We start from the raw sequence: 21,724 nt of genomic DNA on the forward strand, positions 1-21,724 counted from the left end.
CCCTACAGTGTGAAAGCAGGCATTGGCCCATTGAGTCCACACCAACCCTCGGAAGAACATCCCACCCAGTTCCTGTAACTCTGCATTCCTCATAGCTAACTAACCTAGCCTGCACACTATGGGCAATGTAGCAGTGGCCAATCAATCTAACCTGCACATCTTTGGGTTGTGGGAGAAAACCAGAGAACCTGGTGGAAATCCAGGCTGGTACAGGGAGAATGTGCAAACTCCACACCTGCAGCTGGAGTTGGACCTGGATCGCTGAAGCTGTGAGGCAGCAGTGCCAACCATTGAGCCACCTTGCCATTACTTTTGAGATACATCAATGTTTGATCTCAAATCATGTAAAGCCAATGAGGACATACTGAATAATGCACAACTTTCATCACTTAGGATCTAGCAAGACACTCCATGGGCCTCTGAGCATTATCCTACTTGAGATTCAATAAGAGTGTCCCAGAAGGATCTAACATTTATCCGGAAGCCAGATTTCCAGCAGGTATTCCCTGGATTGGAGGATCACTCTCTGCTCCCAAGAACAGCAGCAGAAGAGAAATCGGGACTGTCGATACACAAGAGTTACCACAACCCCAGCTCTGAGTGGGATTATCAATCCTTTGGCAGCAGGGTATCTGGAGATTACAGCAAATCCCTGAATGCTGGAAATGGACATTGGCCAGGGCTCTGGCAGGTTAAATGGTGATATATTTCCAGCCTTTCATTCAGTATATTATTTTTCATATTTTTTCTTCTTTTTTTTACCCCCACACTACCACCTAACTGTGGTTGTGCTTATATTTTCCCCAGCCCCCATGTTGTGCATGTGCAGGTGTGAGATGCGGTGAGAGACAACAGGTGTATAAATCTTTATTCAGTTTCCACCACTAGGAAGAAAGGAAACTCTTGAGGGCCAGTGACAAGCAGTGCCCTTCTCAGAGGGCAAAGCTGTGTGATCAAACAGTGAGGGGGAGGACAGGGATCAAATCAAAATAGAGTTGGAGGGGGAAATAATACAGTCCACTCCGTGCAGTGCCCACTTCTCCCTGAACTGCTCCAGGGTATTGGTGGACACTGTGTGCTCCGTCTCCAGGGATACCCAGGCTCTGACATATGCGCGGAAGAGGGGCAGGCAGTCGGCCATATATTCTCTATTGGTGATGAAGTTGTGAAATTAACCAATTGTTGACTGCGATTTCCTTTTATTTCTCAGTGAAGAAAAGAGATGAATTAAATATACAGGTTTCTGATGATAACGAGGCCTTTGTGTCACACCTGCCCAGAGACTTACTTTGGGGTTTTACACAGCAAGTTGCAATCAGGCAAACGGCTAGATGGTATAGTGCCCTCAACAGGGGCACCTAGCATCCGTGGGAAAGGGCAACCACTCAGATAAAACTGTTTATAAACAGCTCAGAGCCTGAAAGAGGGAAAAACAGTATATTAAATGTAATATTACATTCAACATCAATCGGCACAGAGGAAAATGGGATAGGAGAGAATGGACTGGAAGGTTGGGGGAGGTGAAGGGAAGACAGAAAGAAATAAAGAACAATTCATTGATTATTAAAGTCTGCAGCAATGATTGGAGGCGGGGGGAATGGGACTCTATAGCTCTGTAAAGGCGTTCATGTCCAGTGCTGGAACTGGTGAAGAAACACTGCGCTGCTCGCCTAGAGTGGACCAGACTGTTTACCTCTAGTTAAAAACAATGACTGCAGATGCTGGAAACCAGATTCTGGATTAGCAGTAAAATCAACGTTTCGGGCAAAAGCCCTTCATCAGGAATAAGGAAGGGCTTTTGCCCGAAACGTCGATTTCGAAGCTCCTCTGATGCTGCCTGAACTGCTGTGCTCTTCCAGCACCACTAATCCAGACTGCTTACCTCTGACCAGTTTCAGTTTTTGATAGCTATAGTGAGGGGGAGGGGGACAGCGTGAATTACACTGGTGGAGGAGCTAGACATCGCCCACTGAAAGGAGGTTGGAGGGGGGAGGGGGGAGGTGGGGGAGGTGCCAGAGGGAGGGAAGAGTTTGAGGGAGAAGCTCAGGGAGCTGGAGGAGGGGTTTGATGCAGAGAGTCAGTGAGAGGGGTTGCTGACAGACAGGGGCTGGCTTGGCGCTGAGGGGAGAGGGAGAGGCCTCAGCGCTGACTGATGGGGAAGGCAGGCGATCAGAAGCTCTGGACTGTGGAAAGCGGTGGTTTCGCTCTGAGTTATACAGAGGGAGGGGGAAGGTTTCTGAGTACTGGGGGTGGGGTGACTGATCCTCTGGTAACATTTCTGCGTTTATCTTTCCGGGAGATCTGACAGTTTCTCAGCTGTGTGTGTATGTGGAGGGTGGGAAGGTGATCCTGGGAGAGGACCTGGAAACCGCAGTTTGAAGCCGGGGAAGGGGGTCGGGGAGGGCTGGGAAGATCCCTTTTGGGAAACAGCCTGGCCCCGGTTTTGGAACATGAGCAACCAACTGCCCGTTTCCTGTGGGCTCGCTGTCATCCTGACGGTTCTGTGTGCAGGTGACTCCTCGCTTGAGAGAATTCCTCCTGTTCTTCCAAACTCTTTCCAAGATTTTCAGGACATCCCGCGGCTATGGGGGGGGGGGGGGGGGGGGGTGAGTAAAAGGCGCCATATAAATCTTTTGCCAGCTCTTGAGGAACTGTTCCTCCTCTGTCTGGCCCGGGCCGGCCATGTTGAGTGTTTCTGTCTGAAAGATATTTTTTTCCCCCCCTCTCTCTCTCCACAGTCCCAGGGAAATCCAAATTCAGCGTGGGGCAGTATCCGAAAATCCTGAACGAGACAGTCGGTTCCAACGTAACTTTCTACTGCAGTTTCCCGTTCTCTCGGGATGTTTCCACGGTCCGGGTGAGCTGGTGGAGGGACGGGGAGCGGGACTTTCTCCAGGCAAGCAGCGATTCCAGGTATCACTTCGAAATCCGGAATAAAGCCAGCGCCGCCTTTCACCTTCAGCATGTGGATGTGTCTGACTCCGGGCTCTATTACTGCCGCGTTAGCAACCAGGACAAAGCGGGGCAAGGCAGCGGCTCACGGCTCCTGGTCATCGGTAAGTGAGTCCCATTCTACACCCTCACCCCAACTCAACACCGTGGGGACCGTTCCGCCGACGGGAAACGTTCAAATCTTAGGGAGGTTCCAGATCACTCGGTCAGGACAACACTCCTAAAACATTGCTAATCACCTTCCTGACCTCCAGCTCCAGGGAACTGGGACCCACTCAATTCTGCCATCATTTCACACCCGGGCTATTGGCCGGAGGATGGGGTGGGGTAGGGGGTGTGTGATTACAAGTTGTTTAAGTAATGATGAGCCGGTGTTGGACTGGGGTAGGCAAAGTTAAAAAATCACACAGCACCTTGGTATAGTCCAACAGGTTTATTTGGAAGCACTAGCTTTCGGAGCGCTGCTCTGAACGCTAGTGTTCCCAAACAAACCTGTAGGGTTATAACCTGGTGTTATGAGAATCTTTCATTAATGAGTTATTCCACACTCCATGGCAGCGTCAAACTGGAAAACTCTTCACAAAAAAACAGAATATAAATGAGCAATTGAAATTGTGGATATTTAATGACCACGGCATAAAGGTTGCTGATTCTCTACAAGGCTCGAGTGAGACCACACCCGAACTACTGCGTACAGATTTGGTCTCCTTAAAGAGGGGTGTAGATTTAAGGCAGTTCCGAGGTGGTTCCCTAAATTGGTCCCAGAGATATGGGGTTTGTCTTATGGGGAGAGATTGAGCAGTTTGAGCTGACACTGTCTGGAGTTTAGGAGAATGAGAGTTGATCTAATTCAGGTCTCTAAGATGCTCAAGGCGAATGACAATGTCGATGTCGAGAGAATGTTTCCCCTCGTAGGTAATCGAGAAGAGTTAAAAATGCACCACACCAAATTATAATCCACATAAACCTGTTGGATTATAACCTGGTGTGGTGTGATTTAACCCTCTCCTTCCTGATGTGGAGATGCTGGTGTTGGACTGGGCTGGACAAAGTTAAAAATCACCCTCCACCAGGTTATAGTCCAACAGGTTTGAAAGCTAGTGCTTCCAAATAAACCCGTTGGACTATATATAACCTGGTGTTGTGTGATTGTTAACTTTACTTAATAAATGGAATGAGGAGACAGATTTTGAAATGAATAACGTGTTAAAGGAAGGTCAGTGGGGTCGAGGCTGGGGTGAGATCTGCGCTGATGAGATTGAATGTTGGTGTGGACTTTTCCTCCATCTCACAGGCTATTTTTTAAATGAGCCGTGCCTTTTGCAGTAAACCTGGATTTTATGGGAAAATTTGAGCAGGGATTAAACATCCCGGAGCTGGAGAGTCGTTTTGGATTACCGTTTGATGGCGGCTCGGCGCCCATTCAATCCTCATGCCTTTCTCCACCGCAGATTAACCCCGGGGTGGGCCCTGGGATCTCACTGTGTGTTCCTGAACCCGGCGGAATATCCCAGACTTTCCCTATAAACCCTCCCAGCTTTCACTGAAAGGCAGATGAAGCCGGGATTGAAATCCTGTGGATCATGAGTGAATTCCCGCTGAGCTGTAGCGGATGCCTTGGTTTCGCTGCAGTATGACACTGGGTGTAGTCAGGACAGAGAGGAATAAAAAAAAACTTCAGACTGAAATTTACACAGTGGGGCGTCTGTATTAAAATTAATATATGTTAACATGAATATAAAATCAAACTCCGTTAATTAGCGGCTTAATTTAGTCGCTTATATCTAGGAGTGAACAATAATTAAAGGCTGTAATAAGTGAACCCATTTCAATAATCCCACAAACGCTTGGCGACTTTATAACATTATCTCTCTTGTGTCACTTGTATGTAATGCTGGAGATTTATTCCCTCTCTTTATCCCTACATTCCATTCCCTTACCCTATATTCCGTCCCTTTACAGTATTCCCATATTGCCTTCCCTTTATCCCGATATTCCATTCACTTATGCCTATATCCCCTCCCTTTATCCTATACTGCTCTCCCCCCCCCTCCCCCCGCCGCCCTATATTCCACTCCCCTTATCCCTTCCAGGAGCTCAGCTCCTGATCTTCCATAGAGTTTAGTGACAATGGAATCGGAGGCAATGTCAGGAAGACAGTCTCATTGCACGGAAAGATCCCGGGAAGGGGCCGGCTCGTCCACGGGACACTGACCCAGGGTCGTGCTCTGTGCTGACACCAACCCCCCCCCCCCCCCCTCCCCGACAGGTTTAGGACACTCTGCTCTGAGTGCGGATGGTCCTGAGAGGTGGATGGAGTGTGTTGCTGGAAAAGCACAGCAGGTCAGGCAGCATCCGAGGAGCAGGAGAATCGACGTTTCGGCTAAAAGTCCTTCATCAGGAATCCTGCTCCTCGGATGCTGCCTGACCTGCTGCGCTTTTCCAGCACCACATTCCTGACCCTGATCTCCAGCATCTGCAGTCCTCACTTTCTCTGGTCAGCAGCCGCCCGTTGTCCTGAGCTCAGAGACCTTTACATTTCGGGACTCCGGACAGACACCAAGCGCGGAACTTTGACCAGGCAGCGGGGCTATTTATTGTTAAAATGGGGAAGGGGGTGGGGGGGGGGGAGGTTGGTGATTGAGCGACCCCGACTTTCTTTATGAAATGAGGCGCTCCCACAAAACAGAACATTCCCGGCTGCGACATCGTTGGGAGAGAGATCAGTGTCTTCGGAATTTCTTCTGTACCAAAGGTATTTGGCGTTTGTGTGGCGCCTACCCCTAGCACATACTGAGAGGTGGCTGAGGGGGTCTTCCCAGGAGTGGGGAGTGAGCAGGAGAGAGAGAGATGGAGACAAGCAGAGATACGGTGTGTGAATGAGCTGGCCACAGGGTCTAGGAGGGGGCCGGAGAGGGACTTATTGAGGGGTGATCCCGGGATGAGGCGCAGGCCCAGGGCAGGCCTGGAGCAGTGGGGAGGCTTAGGGAGGAGGCCGGGGCTGCAGAATCGGTCTGGCAGCCTGACAGCAGTCCCAAACCACATTCACTCAGCGTGTGTCATTGAGCGGACGGAATGGGAACTGGGAGCCGCCGTGAAACTGCGGGGAATTCTTCCGCTGGGATCTTCCCGTGCCATCGCCCTATCGACTTCCCTGAACCGGGGATCCCGGGGCTGTCAGGCAGTGATGAAATCGTTCATTTGAGAGTCGCTCGTTTACACAAAAATCAAATTGGACAAACGGAAATAACTCAGCGAGCAGTGTCAAATATTAGCAAGACCCTGTGGAGATTCGAATCCAACCCGAATCAGAAACTCGGCACAGTTAACAACCTGTCTGTGTGTGTGTGTGTGGGGGGGGGGGGAGGTAATGTGGAGGTGCCACTGTGGGACTGGGGTGGGTAAAGTTAAAAATCACACAACACCAGTTTACAGTCCAACGGGTTTATTTGGAAGCACTAGCTTTCAGAGCGCTGCTCCTTCATCAGGTTGTTATGGAGAATAAGACACGGAATTTATCGCAGAAGGTTACAGTGTCCTGCTACTGAAATGATATACTGAGCAAACCTAGATTGTGGTTAATTCTTCCATCTTTTCGAATGGGTTGTAGATTTCGGTTCATTAATATGTAAATCCCAGAGGTTCTCTCAAGTTACATTCTGGAGATAATTTAAGTAACCGGGTGTTGTGTGATTTTTAACTCTGTGGAGAGTGGGAAAACAGTGTCAGGTCTCGAGTTCAGTGACCCTTGTTCAGGCTCAGAGACAGGCATGCCGGTTCCCTCAGCAACCAGGCTGAAAGAACAGGGCAAGTGAACACAACACGCCCCATATACAGGAAACCCCTCTGGCTGCACCAGCTGGGTACTTCAGCAGGGCGTCCGTCTCTATGACCCCATGTCTCCTCAGAGACATTCCGAATTCAATATCACTCTCTCTTCCCTTCACAAAGGCAGCAATATCACCTCGAGGAGCCTGTTCTGCTCACCAGGGTAAAAACAATGACTGCAGATGCTGGAAACCAGATTCTGGATTAGTGGTGCTGGAAGAGCACAGCAGTTCAGGCAGCATCTGAGGAGCAGCGAAATCGACGTTTCGGGCAAAAGCCCTTCATCAGGAACAAAAAGTCGGGCGGGACCGAACTAAATAACCTGACCTGTCCCTCATATCTTTTTTTTAGCAAATTTGGTTATAGTTGATTTAATGCCAATTATTACTTATGAACTGAACTCTCAACAGTTTCAATCGTTTTAATATCGGTTATTTATGGAAGAAGATTCCAAAGTTCCTATGTAGAAACATTTGTTCGCTTCATGCCTGAAAGATCTGGTTTTAGTTATTGCACCGTTAACCCGCCCTGCACTCTCCAGGAGCAGAAATAGCCTCCCGATATTCGGTCTATAATCTCCTAAACTTCAATCACACCGCCTCCTCAGTTGGAGCGAATACAGCTACATTTTTTGTCACCACGTTTTCTGACTTTGCCCTTGGGGGTAGACTTTAGAATAGAATAAAATAGATTTCCTACAGTATGGAAACAGACCATTCGGCCCTTCGAGCCCACCCCGACCCTCCGAAGAGCATCCCACACTGAACCCACCCCACCCTATTTCCTCTCATTGCCCACAGCCTGCACATCCCTGGGACAATGTAGCATGGCCAATCCACTTAACCTGCACATCTTTAGACTGTGGGAGGAGACCGGAGCAAATGCAAATTGCACCCGTTCCCAGAGCAATCCCTCCCTGGCCCAGGACCGCTTCCAGAGACTACACCAAGACTTCTTCAATTGGATCTAATTGTGTTCTCCCACTCCACACACTGTAGCCAGAATTGCACGAGTCTGTATCCGTTTTATGGCATTTTAATGATTGATGTTCACCCCCTCCCCTTTCCCCACAAATCCCCCAGCAGTTAGAACAGGCTCCGTTCTGTCCCTCCCAATTCCAAAGTCTCACATTAGCCTCTACTGAAAAGTGCTTCCAGTTTGACCCACATCCTTAGCGTATCGATATCTCTTAGTAAAACCATCCACTCACATTGCTAACCTTTATCTTGGGGCCATCCCCGATCTGCAAACGTGCAAAAGTATTGCTCCGATTGCACAGAAAGGAAAAACAAAAGGTCAGATTTAAACTCGTGTTGAGAGAATGTGGCTTCAACTGAATCCTAAAGGGGAGGATTCAAGTGAAGGTAGCAATAATAAGAGGGAAGGTTGGAATTGAACCCGATGGGATTGATTCCCGCTGGTAAGTGCCCCCCCCGCCCCCCGAATGGTATTGACTTGGTGCCGTCTCTCCCCAAGCTTCGCCGAATTCTCCGCAGATTGTTCCCACCGTGTTCGGGACAGGCTCCACGATCTTCCTCAGGCTTGCCTGTCTCTCTGGGGCCTTTCACTCGGACCAGCTGAGTGTCCGTTGGTTTGTGAACGGCAGCGAGGTGCTGAGCGGGATCCGCAGCCAGGTCGAGCCGAGGCCGGGCCAACGGTTCGAGGCTTCCAGTTACCTGGAGGAGACGCGGCCGGTTCGCAATGGGACGCTTTACAGCTGCCGGCTGTCGTACAGTGGGAGGCAAGTGGAAGTCCGGTACACCTACATCTCCGGTACTGAAGGTACGGCGCTGTCCTACACATTGTCCGTGAGCTTTGGTGCCAGTCTGACTACTCTCATCCCATGTGCCCAGCACTTGGCACCTTACCCTTGTATGTCATCGTGTCTCAGGTGCTTTGGTCAATGTGCTTTCTGAAACTAGTGCGACCCGGATGTGGGTCTTCTTTGTAAACTGACCGTACTGTACACGGACACACCTCAGTCAGAAAGGTATTGCCTGCTAACAGCCTTCTTAAGGGAATGCCATTGAAGATTGAGAAATGATATACAGGGCTTACAAAGACACAACCAGACTAATTACCCCCTCAAAGGGAAAGCCTCCTCCAGTGCTATCGGATTTCTTCATTCCCCCTATCAGTGGCCTTTCCATGTTTGAGTAAGAGCAGTTAATGGAACTTGAGAAATAAGAAAAGGATGATTATTGGAATTGTACTATAAACGCCCCTGTCCCCTCCCCAATAGTCAGTTGGAAGTTGAGAAACAAATTTGTAAGGAGATCTCAGTTATCTGTAAGAATAATGGGGTGATTATGGTAGGGGATTTAACTTTCCAAACATAGACTGGGACTGCCATAGTGTTCAGGGTTTAGATGGAGAGGAATTTGTTAAATGTGTATAAGACAATTTTCTGATTTAATATGTGGATGTACCTACTAGAGAAGGTGCAAAACCTGACCTACTCTTGGGAAATAAGGCAGGGCAGGTGAGTGAGGTGTCAGTGGGGGAGCACTTTGGGGCCAAATGGACGTTTTCTATTTGGACTTCAGGAAGGCCTTTAATGAAGTGCTGCACAGAGGCTGCTGAGCAAGGTAAGGGCCCATGGTGTTAAAGGCCAGGGCTAGCATGGATAGAAGCTTGGCTGTCTGGCAGAAGGCAGAAATTGGGGATAAAAGGGTCCTTCTCAGGATAAAAGCCAATGACTAGTGATGTCCTGCAAGGGTCAGCGTTGGGAGCACAACCTTTCACTGTACACATTAACATCTAGATGAAGGCACTGAGAACATTCTGGGTAAGTTTGCCAATGATATAAAGAGGGGCAGGTAGTATTGGGGAGGGGGGGAAGGCCACAGAAGGATTTGGGCAAGTAAGGAGAATGGGCTAAGAAATGGCAGATGGAGTACAGTGTGAGAAAGTGTGAGGTCATGCACTTTGGGAGGAAGAATAGAGTCATGGAATATTTTCTATGTGGGGAAAAAAATTCAAAAATTCTGGAGCACAAAGAGGTTTGGAAGTCCCAGTCCAGGATTCTCTTAAGGTAAATGTATAGGTTGAATCAGTAATTAGGAAGGCAAATACAATGTTGTCATTTACCTTGAGAGGACTGGAATATAAAAACAGGGATGTATTTCTTAGGCTTTACAAGGCTCTGGTCAGAAGACATTTAGAATACTGTGAGCAATTCTGGGCCGCACATCTCAGGAAAGATGCATTAGCCCTGGAGCAGGACCAGAGGAGGTTCACGAGAATGATCTCAGCAATGAAAAGCTGAGGAATATGAGGAACATTTGAGGACTCTGGGATTATACTTGATGCAGTTTAGAAGATTGAGAGAGGGACCTGATCGAGACTTAAAGAATACTAAATAGCCTGGACATAATGGATGTTGGGAAGATGTATCTATTGGCAGGAGAGACGAGGACCCGAGAGCACACCCTGAGAGAAAAGGGAATATCATTTAGAAAGGAGATAGGGAGAAACTTCATTAACCAGACAGTGGTGAATCTATGGAATTCACTGCCACAGAAGGTTTTTGGGGCCAGATCATTGAGTATATTTAAAACAGAGATAGATAGGTTCTTGATTGAAAGGGGGAAAATGGGGTTGAAAACCTATCAGCCATGATTGGATGGTGGAACAGGTTCAATGGGCCAAATGGCCTAATTTATGTTTCTATGGTCTTATAATTCTATTAGTTTTAAAATAGTGATGGAAAAGGATCAACCAGATCTAAATGATAACCTTCTAAATTGGAGGAGGGCTAATTTTGACTATTTTAGGTGAGAACTTTCAGAAGTTGATTAAAAATAGACATTCGCAAGTAAAGGGATGGCTGGAAAATAGGAAGCCATCAAAAATGAGAGAGTGAGAGTGCAGAGACAGTATATTTCTGTTGGCATGGAAGGCAAGGCTGTTAGGTGTAAGGAACATGGATGAGGAGGGAAATTGATGTTTTGCTCAAGAATAAGAAGGAAGCATGTGTCAGGTATAGATAGCAGAGATCAAGCAAATGCTGAGAAGAATAGAAAGACAGTAGGAGTATATTTAAGAGGGACATTAGGAAGGCAAAAAGGGCACATGAGAGAGCTTCGGCAAATAGGATTAAGGAGAATCCAAAGGGATTCTACAAATACGTTAAGGACAAACAAGTAACTTGGGAGAGAATAGGCCCTCTTAAAGATCAGCTAGACCACCTGGGTGTGGGAGCACAGGAGATGAGGGAGACACTAAATGAGTATTTTGCAACAGTATTTGTTGTGGAGAAGGGTATGGAAAAGAGAGAACATGGGAAACAAACTGCGACAGCTTGAAAAATGTTCATATTACAAAGAAGGTGGTGCTGGACATTTTAAAAAGCATAAAAGTGGATAAATCCCCAAGACCCGATCAGGTGTACCCTAGGACTCTGTGGGAAGCTAGAGAAGTGATTGCTGAGCCTCTTGCTAAAATATTTGTTTCATTGGTAGCCACAGGTGAGGTACCAGAAGACTGGAGATTGGGTATTTTGGTGCCACTATTTAAAAAAGGTGGTAAGGAAAAGCCAGGGAATTAGAGACCAGTGAGCCTGACATCAATGGTGGGCAATTTGTTGGAGGGAAACCTGAGAGACAGGATTTCCATGTATTTGGAAAGGCAAGGACTGATTAGGGTAAGTCAGCATGCCCTTGTGCATGGGAAATCATGTCTTATGAATGTGATTGAGTTTTTTGAAGAAGTAACAAAGAGGATTGATGAGGGCAGAGTGGTGGATGTGATCTATATGGACTTCAGTAAGGCATTCAACAAGGTTCCCCACGGCAGACTGGTTAGCAAGGTTAGATCACATGGAATACAAGAAGAGCTAGCTGTTTGGCTAGAGAAGTGGCTAGAAAGTTGAAGACAGAGGGTGGTGGTGGAGGGCTGCTTTTCAAACTGGAGGCCTGTGACTAATAGTATGCCATAAGTATCCACTTCTTTTTGTCAATTATACAAATAATTTTGATGTGACAAAGGAGATATGGTTAATAGGTTTGCAGATGACACCAAAATTGGAAGTGTAGTGGACAGCAAAGAAGGTCACCTCAGAGTACAACAGGATCTTGATCAGATGGGCCAATGGGCTGAGGAGTGGCAGATGGAGCTTAATTTAGATAAATGTCCAGTGCTGCATACTCTTAATGGTAAGGTCCTGGGGAGTGTTGCTGATCAAAGAGACCGTGGAATGCAGGTTCATAGGCCACTTTTGGAAAACTGCATGCAATTCTGGTCTCCCTGGTATAGGAAGGATGTTGTGAAACTCGAAAGGATGCAGAAATGATTTACAAGGATGTTGCCAGGGTTGGAGAGTTAGAGTTATAGGAAGAGGCTGAATAGACTGGGGCTGTTTTCCCTGGAGCATCAGAGGCTGAGGGGTGACCATATAGAGGTTTATAAAATCATGAGGGGCATGGATAGTGTAAATAGACAAGGTCTTTTCCCTGGGGTGAGAGAATCCAGAACTAGAGGCCATAGATCTAGGGTGAGATGGGAAAGATATAAAAGAGACCTAAGGGGCAACTATTTCACACAGAGTGCTGTGTGTATGGAATGAGCTGACAGAGGAAGTGGTGGAGGCTGGTACAATTACAACATCTAAAAGGCATCTGGATTGGTATATAAGTAGGAAGGGTTTAGAGGGATTTGGGCCAAATAATGGCAAATGGGACTAGATTAATTTCAGATATCTGGTCAGTATAGGCGAGTTGGACCAAAGACTCTGCTTCCGTACTGTACGACTCTATGACTCTATGTCTTGAGGGGTTTATGACCTGCAGCAATAACTATTTCCCATTCTGCCATCTCTGAGGAATAGTCCGTGTAAGGCATAGAAATGAGGTGCATTGCCCAAAAAAAATCATATCATTTTGACCAAATTCCTCCAGCCAATGGAAAGGACCCAGTGGAATTAAACCCATATTTTGTATCTTAACACGGGCTTACGTTCCCCACCAGCTACTTCATTCAAAGTCACTTGGATGATCTTCATTTTCAAACTAATTCATTTCCTTCAGCAAGTGAAGACCCTAACAAACCCCAATTTTTGCTGCAGCATTCTATTTTGGGATTTGTAGGAGAGAGATCCCCCCGACCAGAGAGAAAAACTGGGAGGCAGACAGGATACAGGCATATAGTGGACTTTTATTCAAGCAAAAACCTGCTAGTACAGGGGGATGGCCAAAAGATCTTCCCTGAATCTGGTTTTGGCGTGAGAACATAATCACTTTCTTAATCTTCAGCTCCGATCGGAAAAGAGATCAATGACACACTCTGATTTTACAGTAAAAAGCAATATTTTTATATATTGTGTTACAATAATCAATGTGGTTACTGTACACCTGATCAATGGACAGTCTTAAGTTCTTAGTTCTTTTATGATGTTTAACAATTATTGTAATCGCTAGGCCTTGGGATCTTTCTATGCTGCATTCCAAAGTTGCTGCCTGTCCACTTTTTGATCATACCCCTCATTGTTTATCTCTAAGGCCTGCTTGAATTCTATTGTCTATTGTACTGGCTATCTGTTAGCAAATTCCATTACTTCGTAAAAAAGCTGATTCTGTTATAATTATTATTAATATTACAAGTTTTCTAATTTTTTTAGCTAATCAGACAACATATGCCAGGCATCTCTTCAATGTTCATAATTATGTTGAAATCTGTGATTATTTAAAGAATCTTTAATTGTAATCTATTAATATTGTAAATAGTTTCAAAGAGACAGCTAATTTTTGCAAGATAACTTTAGCTGCTGTTTTTATGGCTGAGCACATTGCTAATGAGACTAGAAATAATTACATTTTGTGGTGAGTTTTGAAGTTTTTGAGTTGCAATTTCATTGTGTTACAAATCTAAATGTTTTTTTTAAAACCTTCTTTATTGCTGTGTTTGTATTCTTTAGGAATACAGAAGATTCCTATTTGCTATTCAGATAATGCTTTATTTTGCCTTGGAATAATTCCCTTCTCAAAGGTCCTTTTTCTCACTTATGCTGAAGCAAGATTTTTTAAAGTCTATCTATTTTTGTATCTCTCAAAAAAAGGCAATTGAAGCAAACTTGTAAGTTCCAGCCATAAAAAAAGGCAGCTTCAACAGGATTGCAATGTAATGTGCATTATTACATCTGTGCCTTGGCATAAGATATTTGTTTAGCAGAGAAATAGCTTGCTAAATGCCTGCTCACAAACTTGATGGCTCTTAAAGGTCACAATATTTCTACATTTGGGATAACTCCTGCCGCCACAATTCAGAAATTAAAGTAGAAATTGATCAAATTTAAATGGTGTTGATCAGTTACAGTAGCTGTGAAAGCTGAGGTTGAGTGCAGCTCTGTGAGAGAAATGTTGACATTAACCCCAATGCCTTCAGTCCTTTGAAGGGACAGAGAGTGCAGACAGGTCAAAAAGAAGCTCCTCTAGTTCAGGTCTAGACAAGGACCAACATCAATGATGAGCTTATTCAGTCCATAAATGGGGAAATGCAAGTTTGTCACAGAGAAGACTTTTGCAGTGAATGAGGACACAGTTAGAATAGTAGGGGACAGAAAAGGTCAATTAAAGTATTTCTCCTCTACCCATTGTTCCACTGTCATCCTGACAATTTTATGATACATATATATTTCTAACCAGTAAGTATTATTTACAGCCGCTATGTTTACTTATCAGGATGTGGTATTGTCAGATTAAATCACCTTCTTGTTCAATGTATTGGTGTTGGAGTGTATGAGTTTGAAGTATGCAATATGTTGTATTGTTCACACATTTCCTGTGGTGCGATTTTGCCATCACATTGAATTCTGTATTTGCACTTTGAGCTTTTGCAGAGCCAGACTCAGGTGTTCTGCCTTGGTGGATCTATATCGCTGTCGGGAGTGGGGTTTTCCTCCTGCTGCTTCTGATTATTACAATAATACTTTGTAAATTCTGCAGAGGTGAGCATATTGTACTTTGCTAATCGGTTTAAATGTAGAATTTTCAATGCACAATTTTTAAAAATACAAATTACAGTGAATTGAAGCGATAGTGCAAATGAATTATGTTTGGCTGAACACCAGAACAATCAATTCAACACTGAGGAAGTTGATATTCTCCTCTATCGATAAGTAATAATTATTTTACACCATTAGTCAGTTGCCAGTTTGACATATAAATGGAATAATTGGTTTGGCATTTCAATTAATGCAGGGGTGAATGAATGATTCAATGCCATAGATAGTTACTTGTGGTGTATCAAGTATCCTGACATTACAGCTAGCACATTGCAGTACTCCAGTCTAATTCTGTCCTGTTACTGGTAAGTATGATAGAAAAAAAGTGGTATGTCATATACACAAGTTTGATAGGTTTGCCACCCTGGAATCCTGCAGTTTTCTTATAAGTCTTCAGATAAATCTATGCTAACTCACCTTTTCAAAGTGTTATGCCTTCAAAAATCAGTAAATTCTGCACTTAACAAATGCAAAGATTGAGGAATTGATGGTGGGAAAGTGGGAAATCACAGATCAAACTAATGCTATCAGAAGATTTAAACACAGTACATCTACCAGACTCCCTTTATCAACCCCTCAAAGAACTTCAGGAAATTTATCAAATGAGATCCATTTCACAAAACCATGTTGACTCTGTTTGATTGTGGTAAGCTTTTGCAGAGCAAGAATCAGGTATTCTGCCGACCATTCAAACCAATATTTTGTATTGGTCTTCACAGAGGACGGCATTATAAAAATCCCGGAAATAACAGATAAGCAAGATATGGGTGGAAAGATTTTGTAACAGTTTCTAATGCAAGGGACAAATTAGTTGACAAATGAATGGGACTAGAAGCACCAGAATCTGATGGCCTGCATCAGAGGCCTTTAAAGAAAGTGGCTGCAGAGATATTCATCAAAATATTCCAGAGATTACTGGATTTGCACGTTCCAGCAAATTAGTTGCTCCTATTCAAGAAGGGAAAGAGTCAGAAAGCAAGAAACTATAGTCAGTTTTTCTAATGTCTGTCAATGGGAACATCCAGAGTCCATTTTTAAAGAAGAAATGGCAGGGCATTTAGAACAGCTTAACACAATCAAATAGAATCAACATGGTTATGTGAAAGGAAAATCAGGTTTGACAAATTTGCTGGCATCCTTTGAGAATACAATAAGCAGAGTTGATAAAGGGGAGCTGTTAAGATGTATTTAAATTTTCAAATAACATTAAATTAGGTACCACATAAAAGGTTATTGCACTAAATGGGAGCTTGTGGTATTGGGAATAATATATAACATTGGTTAGGATTGGTTAACATACTGAAGTCAGTCAGGATTAATAGTTCTTTTTCAGGTTGGAAAAACAAAGCTCTTGGTTTGTCACAACATTCATTCGTAGTGCCTCAATTATTTACTGTCTATATTGGTGAGTTGGGAAGGGGGCAGAATGTAACATATTGATATTTGTGCATGTTACAAAAATAGATGGGAGAGCTTGTTATGATGAGGACATAAGGAATAGCAAAATGATACAGAGAGGTTGAGAGAATGGAGAAAAATATAGCCGATGGTGTTTAATGTAGGGAAATGTGAGATAACAAATTTTGGTAAGAAGAATCAAAAGGAGAGAGACTCCATAAAAATGCAACACAAAAGGATTTCGATGTCCTTATGCTTGAATCTGAAAAATGTAGCATACAGCTGCAGGAAGTAATTAAATCAGAGAATTTTGTCCTTTATTGTTAAATGGTTGGAGTTTAAAAACAGGAAATGTTTCTTACAACTGTACAGGATATCTGTGAGGCCACACTTGGAGTACTGTATGCAGTTTTGGCCCTTGTATTTTTATAAAAAAAAGAGGTATAATGCCATTGGAGGCTGTTCAAAAGAGACTTAGCAGGCTAATTCCTTGGATAAAGAGATTGATTTATCAAGAACAGCTCAGCACGTAGGGCTTTATTTCTTAGAGTTTAGATAAATGATGGTGATTTTAATGAAACATACAAGATTGTGAGGGTCTGGACAGGGTAAATGTCAAGATGATGTTTCCATTAATGGGGGAATCTTAAACTAGGAGACATCATTGCAGAATAAGGAAACACTCAGATACAACAGAATTTCCTCTCTCAGAGGACAGGACATGTTTGCAATTTCCAACCCCAGGGAATTGTAGAGATTAGATGACTGAAAGCATTTAAAGAGGAGGTAGACAGGTTTTTGAAATATCAGTGTTGACGGTACACTGAACAAGCTTGAAAAAGGAATTGAACCATGGCTAAATCATCCAATGAACCCGATGAATAGTAAACCAGGCTTAAGGGGCAGAATGGCCTATTTCTGCTCCTTTTTTCATACTCTTATCATTACAGTAATTACAATAAGACTCACATTACTCTGACTGTATTCATAATGATGAGAAATAATTGGCAGCAAAAAGAAAATTGTGGCAGCAATCAGTAGTGATCTGGTTAAAAACTAAAATATTTTGATTGCTCAAGCACTGGGATCTGTTAAATTGAATGAAACAGAGTGATGTCATACACATTCATTGAATGGTTCCTAGATTGGATTATAAAAGTGGATTGTTGCTATGAATCATTGTGTCAAAGGCAGTTATACATTGAAGGACACTTTGTGATCTGTCTGATACTAATCTGGTAGAGAATTTATTTAAAAATCATGTTTTTAAAATCTGTTTATTCTCTAGTAGGCAGAAGACGAAAAAGAGAACACAGATGTGTTCAGGTAATTTTTCTATTAGCTCCTCTGTAATACTTTAAGAATGCAGGAGAGGGTTCTCACTGCATTTTTCCTTGGACATTCCATCTTGGATGTTGTCTTTATTGATTCTTTATAATTCACACTTATTGAGAGATTATACATATATGTATGCACATTTAATTATTCGACCATTCAGTTATAGGGTAGCACAATAGTTAGCGCTGTTGCCTCACAGCGTCAGGGACCCGGGTTTGTTTCCTGCTTGGGCGACTGTCTGTGTGGAGTTTGTACATTATCCCCGTGTCTGCATGGGTTTCTCTCCAGTTTCCTCCCACAATCCAAAGATGTGTAGGTGAGATGGATTGGCCATGCTGAAATTACCCCATATTATCCAAGGAAGTGTAGCTTAGGTGGATAATCCAGGGGAAATGCAGGGTTACAGGGATAGGGTTAGTGAGTTTTGAGAAGATTTGTAGGTCAGGTTGAAGTTCTGGATGTAAGTTTGCCTGGTGACCTGGAAGCTAACCTTCCAGCTCAGCAAGCAAACTTACATCTAGTGATAGGGTGCCTGTGTGGTCATGTGGTCTCAATGGACTCAATTGTTTGCTTTCACACTGTAGGGATTCTGTGATGATTCTATAGACTTATCCAGCATGGAAACAGACCCTTCAGTACAACTAGTCCAGACCAACTATGTTCCCAAACTAAACGAGTCCTACCTGTCTGCATTTGGCCCATGTTCCTCCAAATCCTTCCTGTTCATGAACTTAACCAAATATCTTTTGTAACTGTGCTCACATCCATCACTTTCTCTAGCAACTCATTCCCCTCACGAACCACTCTCTGTGTAAAGAAGTTGACCCTAAAGTCCTTTTTGAATCTTTCTCCCTTCTCCTGCCGGTATCTTGTTGAAGTGACACTGCAAGAGTGTACCTCCACGGCATGGCCCCAAATTTAATGAGGGGATGGTGAAACTGATGTCCACCAACACCAAAACAAACAGCATGTTTGGGAACAATGAAGTTATTCAGCCCACCTAGTTAAGCTCACCAAATCCAGTTCCTGGCTTGCTGATGGAAGATCCAATTCAGTGCTTTTGGGACAAGCAAACAAATATTAACAGGAAAGGTAACTTGCAGTCAGGTAAATAGTGAGGGGAGTGAAAGCCTGGGGACAAGTACAGTCCATTTCTTTATGGGGCACAGAGGATTTGGTACTGTAAAGTTCAATGTCTTGCTGATATCCTTTGTACTCTTGGCTTTCAGCATATGCAGAAACCAACTAATTTCAAGATGGCATATACAGCTGTGGATTCCAGTGGCCCTCCAACAGGTACAAAGCACCAGTATGTGGAAAAGAAAACAGCTTGTCCCCCCGTCCCACTAAGAAACCCACAGAAAAACAACAAACCTAGTTATGCCTCACCACAACTCAGAAAGCAACAGGGCAGAAAATGAACCACACTGTGCAGTGAGCACACATGCAGCACAGCAGTTATGAGCAAGAAGTTGGTTTTCCAATCTTAGCTCGACATGAATTAACATGCCAATGCAACAGCATCTTTTTAAATGGTTAATTAAAATGATAATATTGTCAGTAAGTTTTATTTTACTTTGTCCCCTCAAGAATGTTGCTGAATAAGAACTTTTGTCTTATAAATATAACAAATGATATGACAATATCTGATGTTAATGACAGTAGCCTCATTAATATTAGGCAACCGTTGGCTGAATGCAGTGCTTGGTAAAGGAATTGTGTAGTCTTCACAAATTAAAACCAAAAGCTGAAACTGGATTTGAAAATTACAACAAAAATATCCAATTGTCTCTCCAACCCCTCCCCTTTCCCAACATCCTTACCTTGAACAGCACTAAGTACATTAGCAAACATATCATGCATAGCACTTTCCTATGATCATTTGACAATTCTGCTGTTCTTCTTTGATGGTGCGGAATCGATGAAAAACCTCACTGAACCAGTGTTATAATATTTCAGGGAAATAATTTGTGAGGGGACACCTGAGATTTTTCAAACAATAAAAAGGGACAATGATTATGTGTATAGGAAGGCAGTTTGTGCAGCGCCAGCTGAGAAGGACATAAAATAAATAATGTCATCAGCTAAATATAACACACAGATTTTACATGAAAACAGCCAGCTATGAGCAAGTGCTGTTTGGATCAATGCCTGACCTGCTGTGCTTTTCCAGCACCACATTTTCAGCTCTGATCTCCAGCATCTGCAGTCCTCACTTTCTCCCAGAATGGAACTCAGCAACACATCCGTTCAACTCTTCACAGTAATTTCCACCATTCCATCCCAGATGCATTCAACGAAAACTCCCTTTGACATTACCTTAAGATATTGGAATGTGCTCCGCATGCAACTTGCTATATTTCCAGAGTTAACCACATATTACTTGGTTTCTCATAGAATTGTACAAATAGGGAAATTGGCCATTCATGCCATTGTGCCTGTGCCAGCCCTTTGAAAAGGTTATTGAATTATTCACACTCCTTTCATACTTGAACCTATATCTTAGATTTTATTTGTATGCAAACATTAGTATATTTTAACCTCAGCGATTTTATTCTGTCGAGCTAATTTACTTTCTGTCCAGTTTCCTCCATTCATCAGCATTGCATATTTTCTACTACCAGACCACTTTCCAAAGTAGTTGATGCACTTATCATTAATTTCAAGGACATTGTTTTGGTGGAACTGGGTAAACCTGTAGCTTGAGTTGCTACATATCTCAGATCATCAGACACTGATGCACAGACAGCATCAATTCATTGTGGATGCTACAATATAGATGATTTACAAGGACATCTCACTTGATGGCATTGATTGACATGAATTGGTGGAGGAACCCTGACTACAGAAAGAAAGGGGATTGTTGGGCAATAGACAAAGCAGCAGATTTTTGTTTTGATGTTTTAATAATTAAACTAGTTTATCCCACAGGATCCCAGTCAGTTGGGGCAGAAATTACAACAGCACATAGCTTTTTTTAAAAAAAAATGTTTCTGTTGTTTGATCTGAAAATTGAGATTACCAATGGTTAAAACATTCAAGATGAGAGATTAAAGTCAGTGGTTTTGATCATTGTTCGGTATGCCCTGTGCACTGGATTGTGTGTAGAGTTTAAAAGATGTCTATCTCTGCATTGTGAGTTCTCTCGGCAAAATAAAGGCTTTTATTTCTGCAGCTGGAGCCGCCCGTTGTAACTTTTCTTCAGTTTGAGTTAAATAGTCGAGTTATTAAGCACTAGTGATTAGATTCGTCTATTGCATTTAAACCTCTCTTAAAATGAAAACTTATTCCTTCATAAATATTAAAATGATTGATTTGAAGCTGTTTTTCTCTGGCCATAGGATGTGTTAAAACAGTCAATCCTATTTGGTAATTGCAAGATCTCCAATCCTGTAGGTTCTCATTTCGAAGTTGGGAAGTAAGGGGTGGAAGAGTTACAGATAAAATATATTTTATGAACAAAATTTGCAAACATGCATCACAAAACATTTCCATTTGGAAATGCCAGAATTTGCAATCAAATTCAACTTGATTCATAACATGTTCCAGATGTCAGAATTGTCACGGTCTTAATATTCACTGTTTGGAGGAGTCAGTGTTGGACTGGGGTGGACAAAGTTAAAAATCACCCAACACCAGGTTATAGTCCAACAGGTTTATTTGGAAGCACTAGCTTTCCGAGCGCTGCTCCTTCATCAGGTGGTTGTGAAGCAGGATCATAAGACACAGAATTTATAACAAAATGGTTAGTGTAAACTGAAATAATATATTAAACAAATTTAAATAATCCTTTTGCTATAAATTCTGTGTCTTATGATCCTGTTTCACAACCATCTGATGAAGGAGCAGCGCTCGGAAAGCTAGTGCTTCCAAATAAACCTGTTGGACTATAACCTGGTGTTGGGTGATTTTTAACTTTGTATATTCACTGAGGTAATGTCAAAAATGAGCCTGAGGGTAAAACATTTCAAATCGACCATTATAGTGCAGTGGAATTCACCTGTATTCGACACCATGTTCCTTTAGGTAATGGTTGAACACAATACGGTTGAGGTGTACAATGCACATTAGCAGCGCCGTTTAACCGCAGTCAGCGAATTGATTAGTTTTCACTGAAAACGACAAGTGCGGGAGATCACAGTGGGTCAGGCAGCATCCATGGGGTGGTGGTGGGGTGGGGGGGGTGGGGGGGGAGCATTAGCCGTGTTA

The 21,724-nt window shown here is 43.4% G+C and overlaps 1 protein-coding gene across 3 annotated transcripts; it reads left to right on the top strand.

The window, feature by feature from the left end:
• Window positions 1-2,063: 2,063 nt before the first annotated feature.
• Window positions 2,064-20,689, top strand: LOC140453223 (M1-specific T cell receptor beta chain-like). 3 transcript variants are annotated; one of them, XM_072547800.1, is made up of 6 exons: window positions 2,064-2,511; window positions 2,739-3,056; window positions 8,257-8,562; window positions 14,615-14,722; window positions 17,466-17,503; window positions 18,745-20,689. In XM_072547800.1, exons 1-6 carry the CDS (start codon window positions 2,451-2,453, stop codon window positions 18,934-18,936), a joined length of 1,023 nt encoding a protein of 340 aa, XP_072403901.1. In that variant the 5' UTR covers window positions 2,064-2,450; the 3' UTR covers window positions 18,937-20,689. The 3 variants fall into 3 exon arrangements, with proteins under 3 accessions (XP_072403901.1, XP_072403900.1, XP_072403899.1); XM_072547799.1 differs by having other exon boundaries at window positions 2,065-2,511; window positions 14,606-14,722; window positions 17,469-17,503; XM_072547798.1 differs by having other exon boundaries at window positions 2,066-2,511; window positions 14,606-14,722.
• The last annotated feature ends 1,035 nt before the right edge of the window (window positions 20,690-21,724 follow it).

The sequence above is a fragment of the Chiloscyllium punctatum genome, chromosome 26, assembly GCF_047496795.1.
Source record: "Chiloscyllium punctatum isolate Juve2018m chromosome 26, sChiPun1.3, whole genome shotgun sequence".
Taxonomy (NCBI): Eukaryota; Metazoa; Chordata; class Chondrichthyes; order Orectolobiformes; family Hemiscylliidae; genus Chiloscyllium; species Chiloscyllium punctatum.